Source organism: Perna viridis, chromosome 2 (assembly GCF_037379345.1).
Source record: "Perna viridis isolate PV_CMFRI_1.1 ecotype Kerala chromosome 2, ASM3737934v1, whole genome shotgun sequence".
In the NCBI taxonomy this organism is placed as follows: domain Eukaryota; kingdom Metazoa; phylum Mollusca; class Bivalvia; order Mytilida; family Mytilidae; genus Perna; species Perna viridis.
The window spans coordinates 44,865,256-44,875,885 of NC_142446.1; the positions used below are offsets into that span (position 1 = coordinate 44,865,256).

The window sequence follows — 10,630 nt, forward strand, 5'->3', positions numbered from 1 at the left end:
TACTGGAAATCATGTGTCAAATGATGTTCTAATGTACATGATATTGTGGATAATGCAACATATGCTAATAATAGTAATAAAGTACTAGTTTTATACTTTTACAATTTAGATGATTCCTTCTCAGTATTAATGTCAAAGGGATCCAAGGCCTTTAGATGCAAGTATTTAAATGAACACTGGACACTCTTACTCCTAGAAGTATATATATTTACTAACCTTAGCAATTTTTTCATCACAACCTCTGCAAGTACTTTTATTAGATTTGGCATACTCTACAGTGTAGTCTTTGTAATTAACACCCATGACAGGCCCATCTACTCCATCTGCCCCTTCCCCTCCTCCTGAACCTACATGTACATATACAAATAACAATAAGTCTTCAAAGCATGCCAAGATTGAGATTTAATTCATATGCAACATTGTTAACAACAGATACTTACATTATTACAATTCTATATAGACTAAAGAAAGTGGATCTGATGATAATACTTCTCAAGTGAAAAGGAGCCATAACTAATGAATTATAACTGCATGGCACACAGTAATTGAACTATACCTGACTATAATATCATGATTTTGAAGTTTGTTTAAGCACTTCTAGAACTAACACCTAGAGACCAAAAGTGGTAAAGACAAATGAGTATGAAAAATGACAGTCCTTAATTTAAAAATTTACAAAGCAACATACATGTATCCAGAATTGTAAGTAATACATGTACTTGAGTTTTCATGTGTACCATGTTTATGTGTTTTTTGACTACCAGTAATTATACCAATAAACGTGTACCTTTGATTTTGTCTTTGATTTTTTGTTGATCTTCCCATCTCAATGCATCAAATCCTCCTATCTGAGTGTGACTTAAACACTTGGCTCTTTTCCAGAAACAAGCATAATGAAACCAGTTTGGAATCTGTAATATAACCATTAGAGTACCAATACCTACATGTACATTGAACAGGCACTAATACATATATTTTGTTCCTACACATGATGTACAATGTACACGCAATAGGATAACTATCCTTTGAATAATTTGAAGTAGCAAATCTTCATTTATATATACATATTTTACTTTTTATTAATGAATAAAAAACTAATCATGAAAAATATGGAGGCATTTTCATTTTGAGACTATATGACAATAAATAACAAGTCGTTTATTTCCTCAGTTTTATGCTGTTTCTTTTTTTGTTCACCGTCTACATTATTTTCAATGTGTCCTCTATAATTAATGCTTTTCTTTTGGCAAGTTGAGTCATTTGTATTTTTCCGACAAACATTTCCTTTGCAATAGCACAGGCACTTTTTCCACAATTTAATTTTTTATTTGCCTCATTTCTTTTGATCAGTGTCAAAATTTTCCGTTTCTGAGACATTTTGTCACAACTCAAACTTCATAATTAAACTGAAGACTGAAGTTTTTAGGGCTTAATTACCGACCAGTGAGTAAATTTCACACCTTTACAATCGAATCTTTAATTTTGTTCTCACTACAATATTGATTTAATCCCTTCAGCAACCTATTTATATTTACATGTACTAAATATAATTAAATCATGTGACACAGTACTGTTATCAGGTCATGTGATAAACCAAATGTTTACAAAAGGCTGGTATAAAAAGTCAGAAAGATTTCGGTCGAAAAATACATGTAGGTGACTGTTGGCCTTGTTAGGGAGGTGACCGCTCATTTGAGTTTCAATTTATACAGAAAACAGTTGGGTAGGTTTTAAAATGACCATTAAGTGAAGATGACTGGTGATTTGAGGTGACCGGCAGAACAGGTTTTACTGTACTTTAATGCATGAATATGCAATTTCATTATTTAAAAATCAACATTACCAAATACCAAAGTTTACATATCAAATTCATTCTTTGTCAAAAAAATGTCTATCAATTTGATTAAAAATGGGTGTTTTTTTCTGTTAAAATGCTTTGTTCAAAATATCTTTATTCTAAAATAATTTATCTCATTGTTCTCAGCACCGTTTAACACCTTGAGTTTTCGCTTTCGTAAATTCTGAATCTGTGGTTTCCCGATGCTAAATAATTCTGCAACCTTCTTTGCAGGCTTCCCACTGTCTAATAGTTTTATATCTAACACTTTAGGTTAAGATCCAATGCTTTTTTCTTTAGAGAAGCCATTTTTTTAAATAGATTTTCCTTAGCAATTATGTAAACAGTATTCACCTCATGAACAAAGATTATTTTCCATTTAATTATTTGATTGGTTAATCTGAATCTGAAGTAGTAAAATGTATGGGAAATTTCTTGTGAGGGATAAAAAGGGTCTCTATAGGCAGGAAGTTGTTCTATGGAGGGAGTCACTAGTACATGTTTTACTATATACACAATTACATACTTATTTTCTGAAAACCTACATGTAAGAGACTACATGTACAAACTGTATAAACTTTAAATACAATGTAATTACCTTTCCATCAAAGACTGGAGACTGAAAAATAAAGTAAAAGAAAATCAATAAAGCATAGTTATCAATATTGGATTTAAATTTTGATGCCAAAAAAAAATTTTTTTTTTAAATAATAACAGAGTAACGGCTCAAGCATAATATGTCACCATAAAAACAGCAGAAGAAATTTGCTTTGAATTACATGCAAGTTGTCTGTGTATCAAATTTGTGTTGTAGATGACACTTGTTTAATTTATAAGTTCAATTTTCAACAACAATTTAATACACATCTAATAACTCCTGTACAACATTGTACATGTGCATGTACATATGTACACATCTTGATGTCACCATACATTGTACCTACATGTACAAAATGTATTTTTGGGAATACAAAATGCTTTTATGTTGTGTACATGTACAAAAATGTACATAAATGTACATGTACATGAATATTTGGTTAGTGAAGGTGTGCACACATATTTTGCAAAATATTCTCAGGTGGTCTACACGTATGATCAGTCATTAGGGAGTAGCAATTTGATTTTTATGGTTAGACTAGAATAAAATTTTCTATCCTGCCTTTTTATTTCAAGTTTCATTCTAGTCCCACCCCCTGAAAATCAAATGGTAGTTCAATTAGGTCAAATTTTAGGACTCCATGGCTTTTGCAAATTTTATTGATTGTTGACAGTTGACAGTTCCTGAACTTGTGGCACAACAGGACTCAGTTGGGTAATTCCCCATTTTTTCTCCATCAGGTTGAGAACAATCCCTGAAATTAGGGTTTAACCCCTCATATGATGGGTTTTTACCCACTATAAAGAATAATAAGTTTTCTTGATATGAAGTGGGAATATTTGTGTAATTTTGAATAACAATTGCAAATGACTTATATTTTTATTTCCATATAACAATTCATAAGTTACACACCTACATGTACATGTAAGTAAAATACAATATTTTGAGACCTGCAACTTTTTAGATCATCAAATTTCATCAAATTTAAAAGTGTACTTTTTTCAGAAAAAAACACTTCAAATACAATAAATATTCCCACTTTTTACCAAATCATGACATTTTCTGAACTAAATGGCTGTATTATAAACTGGGTCACACATGTACTATATATTTATGGGCAGAAAAAGCTTCAATTAAGACCTTAAAACAGTATAATGGCAGCATCATTTTGGTATATTGGTAAATGCGATGGAGGACACACCAATATAGGAAACATAAACTAGCCTCCATTATTAAATACTAATTAATTCTGAGCAAATAATGCAAATAAAGGGATTAATTTTTTTTCCAAGAACAGTTTACTGGTTTATCCTCATTCTGGTGGTCAAAATGTTATTTGTCAGGGGTTCCATTAATTTTTCAGGCAGGAGCTACTTTACAGAAAGTAGGATGTACCGAATAAAGTGCCCCGGAAGCTCCTGGATGTTAGCCTTTTTGAGATTTAAATTTTGACTTGAAAATATGGGATTAAGTCTGCAATATTTGCTTCAGTTTTGTTTAAAATTTATGAATTTGAAATCAAGATATATGATGAATCATAACTGATTTAGTCTCAAAACCCTGAAATCCAGGAACTCCCCAAGATTCCCAACAGATCCATTTCTAGACTAATGCTAATAAACTTTGTTGACTGTTTAATACTATGCCATTTCATATGAAATATTGATTAATGTCATATTTTGTTCTTATGCTTTTATTTACTTGTTACAAAATTTGACCACTAACACATGCAAATAAAAGCATAGGAACAAAACTAAACATTTATTAAATGAAATTCCATAGCATGTGGTAGTTCCAAGTGCTGATTAAATAGTTTTCATAATAAAACTTTGTTGTTGTTTATTGCCTAATTATTACTGTGACATGTAGTGCAATTGCATGTGTCTTATTGTGAAATAATGGTCTAAAAATCATAGTCTGATAAGAAAAAGAACAAGGCTGGCAGTTTTAGTCTGGTTGACTCTTAGACAGACAGAATTTTTTAAACATTACAATGTATTTATTTTCTGTTATGATCTATAGCAGTGTTAAACCTCGGATCCAATATTTTTTATATTCTTTTGAGCAAAGGGTTGCTAGAATATTTTTATCAAAACTTCCTCTCCCCGCCGAATCAAATGGTTGTCCCTTAAATCATATTCTGTAGAAGTTGACTTATTCTCAACACTAAATTTTACTGCACTCGTCTATACAAGTCACAACAAATATCTGGAAAAATGACAGGTATGGGGCATTCCAAATACAAACAGCATTTTTTGACACATAAAATCTTCACCTGTGTTTAGCTTTTTGTTCAGCACAAAATAATCAGTGATTGCTTTGACATTGTTAAGTCACCACATGTTTTCTATAAATGGACACTGTACGTTAAATCGTCGTAGGTTAAAGTGCTTTACCGATTAGATTTTGATGCAGATCTTGACAAAAACACCCATATAAACAATAATAAACACTAGAGATTGCAATTTTGGAGACATATCCTACAGACGGAATGATCTTAGATATCTATTATCTAGATTTTTCCTCATGATTTTTTTGGCTTTTATTTTATTCTGCCGGTACCAGACGCTACCATAGCTGGGTAAAAGTACCAGGTACCAGCTCTTAATGAAAGCACTGCTCACCTGGTTAAATTTTCGCCTTACCAGGGCAATAACTCCAACAAGTTGTCCAACAATTTTGACTCAAGAACACTTTAGGACTTAACAAAAGGATCATTTTTTCAATTGAAAGTTTCATTCTATCTATTATAGTTTTTCAAGACATTGGCTGAAAACCGTTAAAATCTGTTGAAATATTTTATTTTTAAAGTATGAGTTCAGAAATTGAGTACTCATTGTGTTACTGTAAAGTACATGAAAAACTTCAATGGGAGGGAATATTCAAAAATGGAAAAGTTGTTGATATATTTAAAAACAAATGAAAAGATAGTTGAAGAAGGAAAAAGAAAGGCAGAAGATAGTCAAATCCAAGAGAAAACAGATGATAGTACCGGAAAAAAAACAAAAATTTTGGCTAATTGAATTTATATTTGGCTAGCAAGATCAATATTCCACTAGCCAGAAGTTGGGGAAAAAATGGTTTCTTACACTGCATTGAAAATTTTATTTATTTTTTTTTTTTAAAAGGTATTCAAATGTATAAATGATTTAATTTTCAAAGACAGAATTGATTCAAATGAATAAGAAGTTGCACAAAAAATGGTATATAAAATATTTGAAAATTTATCATTTAGAAATTAGCAAGTTTTAAATATCTAATGATAGAGACCACCCTACAGTATATCAATTTTAAGTGATCTAGAAAAAAATCTACAAAATGTAAATGAATTCAATTCTAAATAAATTTCAATCAAATAATTTTCTTCAATATATTAAATCAAACACTAGCATATTTCTCTTTATATAGTGGAATTGTATTGTATCCCATATGGGGCTCCATACTTGTTAAATCTCTGCATTGTAAGTAGGGTATGACAACAATAATGGCAGATGTAGTTGACATCTGATTTTCATGCACTCATTTAATAATTAAAAAAGATAATAATATGACATAATATACAGAAGTGGAAAGAAAAATGTCCAAATTTTATTCATATAAATAACATTAGCGCTGTCTGGCCAAATCTGTAACTCGATCAGACAAATAACATTTTGACTAAAAGATTGGGGATAACCCAGCATATACATGTACATGTATATGTACAGCAAAATCTAAATTGGTAACCAAGATAAAGTTTAAGAAAGCAACTATAATAGGAGAGGACAATAATACCCCTTTCACACAGTTTCTAACCACTCTGTGATTAAAGCTTACATATGGCAAGCCAATGTGGACAAAAATGAGTATTTTCTAATATTAAAAAATGATTTTTTAATATTACAAATTCATTTTCTAATATTACAAATGAGATTTCTTATATCACAAAACACTTTTTAAATATTAAAAAATCAATTTTTAATATTAAAAATTCAATTGAATTTCTAATATTAAAAAACGATTTTTTAATATAAGAAATTGATTTTCTACTATTAGAAAATACATTTGTTGCATTCAATTACGATTTTTTCATATTAAAAAATCATTTTGCTATATTAAAAAATGTGACTGATTTTGCAATATTGCAAAGTGATTTTTCAATATTACAATTAATTTTCTAATATTACAAATTAGGTTTCTAATATTACAAATAGGTTTCTAATATTACAAATTAGATTTCTAATATCACAAAACACTTTTTTAATATTACAAATTCATTTTCTTATATTACAAATGCATTTTCTAATACTACAAATTCAATTTGTAATATTACAAAATGTGTGATGTTTTTTTTTATATTACAGTGTTTACCCCGAACACTGTGCATCCAGTATGACTGCGCTGACGTCATACCCGTAATAGAAAATTTACAATCACCTGTTTCATCCTTAAAAAATACCAATCAAGAATACAATTAGTAAGTTTTGTTCTTTAAATACCACTTTTAAGTAAAATTGTTAAAAAAAATCTTTAACATTATGTAGAATTCGATAAATTGACTGGCTTCGAGGGGATTCCCTGATGTGCAATGACCAATGACATGTTGACCTAGTAAACAATGAACTACATGTGATTTGGATTTTGGATATATGAATTTTCATATATAAGCTCAAAACCATGTTCCTTTTTTATAAATCTCCAAAGGAAATGATTCGCCATATGCAAATTTAAACATATATAAAAATAAACGAAAGTTTTATCTGCCATGATCACACAAGAGCGTCTGCTTTACTTTGACATTGACCTTAGATAGTGCAATATTCTGATTGGCTAGAACATTATTCTAAAGTAGTGAATAAAGGAAAGCTTTCAATGTGTTAGTAATACTGACGTTAAGAAAAAAAAAACTTTTAGAAACAAATTTTTTCTTGAATTTCACCTAATTTTAGACAATGCAAAAGAAAAAAAAAAACATTTTTCTGCCATTGACACGCAATGCTTTGCTAACTCTATCTCCTCTGTAAAAATGGTTGGAGTACCCATTCTTAGGTTATCAACCCCTGTTATATTGCTTAATTGTAATCTGATTGTGCCTTCTATGACACCATGTCATCTAGCAGCATACCTAATACTTTCTCTCCTAGTTCTGACATCACCAAAAGCCTCTTTTAACATTTCTAAATTATAATTTGCTCAAAAGAAAAGAAAAACATTTGAAACACCATATGCTAACATTGAGAACGAAATTCCATCAACATCAAATGCTATGTCAAAACCAGACGAATCAGATTAAAATGAAATAAATGGAAAATTTAGGAAGGGGTCTTCAAAAGAAAACAAATCTAAAGGAAAAGGACAGGTAAACAAAAAACAAAAACTTCTGAAAAGAAGTCAAATGTTTTAGAGGATGGTGATGAATTTGAAGTTGAGGATACAGAAACTTGCATCGTGTGTGGAAAATGTCAGCCAGATGGACTCAAACTGGATCTAAGCCTTAAATTGTTAACTGGGCACAATGTGATTGCTATCTTAAGTGGGTCCATTTGAAGTATTGTACCGAGGAGGAACACATATCTATATCTGATAACTTCTACTGTCCCTTGTGTGTTACATCACAGAGCATTTTATACATAACTTGATTTTGTGACTGTAGCATAGACATGTACAATATATATTAATTGGTTTTAAACCTTATAACTAATCAGTTATTTAATTAAAGAAACTTGTTCATTTAGCTCCACTTAAAAATCACATTACATGTTATCTCTAAGGTATCACAACAATAATTCGAACCCATCGTTTTGCAACTTTTATTGGTTGAAATCAACTAAAACAGTTCGCTTTGTTCAAGGAATGTTCTGAACAATTTGTAAAACTTAATTTGAAGTTTGAAAATCATTCCTTTATCCATACCCAGGTGTTTATTCTAAGCATGCGCAGAATTACTGGACTTTCATTGTTTACAAGAAAACAGCATGTTGGTTATTTATCCTGCAATGAGGTTATTTGTTAAACGAATAAAGGTATACGGTTATTATTTTGCTGTATCTGAACATTAGCAGGTTATTGACTTTCTGGCTCCTCCCACTCACGTGATCGGTGGAACTACTTTTTTCTGGTATGCATAAATTAATCATGGCCGCCACCATAGATACAATACATGTATTAACAAATTCCAATTGCATATCCGGTTAATCTTTTTTTCGCTGTTTTGTTTCGTTCTCACTTTTTTTAGCTGAATGAAATAAAAGATTTTATGTAAAACAAATAAAGATTTTGTTTGTATTTTTTTCACCGTCATGTATATGGCAAATCCCAAATCTCGTTCAGATTTGATTCATTATCAGTTCGCAGACGACTTCCCCTGTCATTTCAATCATGTTGGTCTCAGACCCAGAGTGTCCGTCACAATTTAAAATAAACTGGTCCCCACTTAAAGAAATTGAAGCATTAAAATATGATAAAACTCTTGAAGAGACAAATGACCAGGAAACTGTTATGGTATTGGATTTATTACTGCCTAAACCCCAAGATAATGAATCAGAGGAACACTACATTATAGATCTACCCATACAACTGCCTCCTCTTCTTCAAAAATCTCAAACAAATATTTCAAATCCCAAAGAAACTATTGCACAAATTTCACCCCTGAAATCTACTGCCATATACCAAACAGAAATGTGTCAGCTTCCACCTTCCTCACGAAATTCAAAACTTTAATGTTCTTAAAATCGACTTTACAACATTCAAAATATTTGTATTTATTGTTCATGTTACTTATTTGTCTCTTGGAATTAAATAAATTTTGATACATTGCTTATTTTCTTCAAATAGCTTTGACGGATTATATGGTGCAGATTGAATTTCAATGTTTACTGAGTCATGCACCATGTGTATTAATTTTTTTCTTCCGGTTTAATGATTGAGGCTCCTCTGGGGATATGCATTTTAAAATTGTATTTTAAAAATATACACATGCACAAAACTATTAATATAACAGGATAAAAACAATATAGGTACATTGTCGAAAATTATTGAAGATATTTGTATTCGGCTTGGAAGGGGGGAAATAGCTCTGCAGAGCCTCGCATTTCCTACCCGTTCCATCGCCTCATCACATATCTTCATTAATTTTCGACCATGTACCTTTATTGTATATATAGACAACAAATAAATCAAATTTGCTGATGCCACTGGTTATAAAGAATAATTTACTTAAAAAAAAACATTGTATGTAGATTTAGTATTCAAAACTTTAAAAAACAGTTATACATTAGCTTATGTTTATAAAAGACAGCAAGTCTTTGGTACGCTGACTGCTCCGTACTAAATCAGGAATTTGTAATATAAAAAAAATGAATTTTTAATATTACAATATGAATTTCTAATATTAAAAAAATCTTTTCTAATATTAAAATTCATTTTCTAATATTACAAAATACTGATTTTTTTTTGTCCAGTTTGGCTTGCCAAACTTACATGTAAGTACACACATTCTTTATCATTATTCATGAACTGACATACATGTAGCATAGTTAATTATGTATTGCAATGAATAATGTTGAATCACAGGGGCTTCGTGAAATGTGCTAGGCAATGGGAACATTGGAAAAAATCAATTCCAATGTCCCCATTGCCTAGCGAGCATGTATGTTACTAAAAATACATTTCACCAAGCCCCTGTGGTTAAATCATAACGAATGCTGAAGGTGAAATACATTACAATGTACTATTTTGATAAATATCAAAATTTCACCTGGACCATCACAGCAAGCCGGAGGGAGTTCTGACTTATTGTCCCTTTACATGCCTTACATGCAGCCCTACCACTCTTTGCATACTCAGCTTTGAAGTCGCTCATGTTGAAGTTCTGTTTTGTTTGTGTTTACACGTTTTTTGCTGAGCTTCGCATTAGGATACATCCAAATACCACAACTTATTTAAAGTTTCGGATAAAACTAATACTTCACAATAAAATTTTCAGCGTATGCAAAGAATAATTTGAGAAAATATATCACAAAAACTTCAATACTTTTATTTCAATTTTACTTTTTGTTTGGAAATTTTTACGTTATAAAATTATTAATGGTATTATGTTTTCCCGCCAAAGAATAATAAATGCGAGAACAGTCGGACTGTTGTATTCCGGAAAGTGAAACATACGTTCCCGGGGGTTACTTTCATTATAAATGCCATGGTAGTATTATGTGCCGCAA

General features: G+C 30.6%; 1 protein-coding gene across 1 annotated transcript in view; it reads right to left on the reverse strand.

Moving 5' to 3' along the window:
- Positions 1-10,352, reverse strand: part of LOC148625289 (poly [ADP-ribose] polymerase 1-like) — a 37,499-nt gene extending 27,147 nt beyond the window's left edge. Inside the window, exons 1-4 of the mRNA XM_088568759.1 lie at positions 10,171-10,352; positions 2,436-2,456; positions 788-911; positions 217-347 (exon numbers count right to left, since the gene is read on the reverse strand). Coding sequence (XP_088424885.1) covers positions 217-347; positions 788-911; positions 2,436-2,456; positions 10,171-10,275 — 381 coding nt within the window. The 5' untranslated portion in view covers positions 10,276-10,352. The remainder of the gene's footprint in view (positions 1-216; positions 348-787; positions 912-2,435; positions 2,457-10,170) is intronic.
- Between the last annotated feature and the right edge of the window lie 278 nt (positions 10,353-10,630).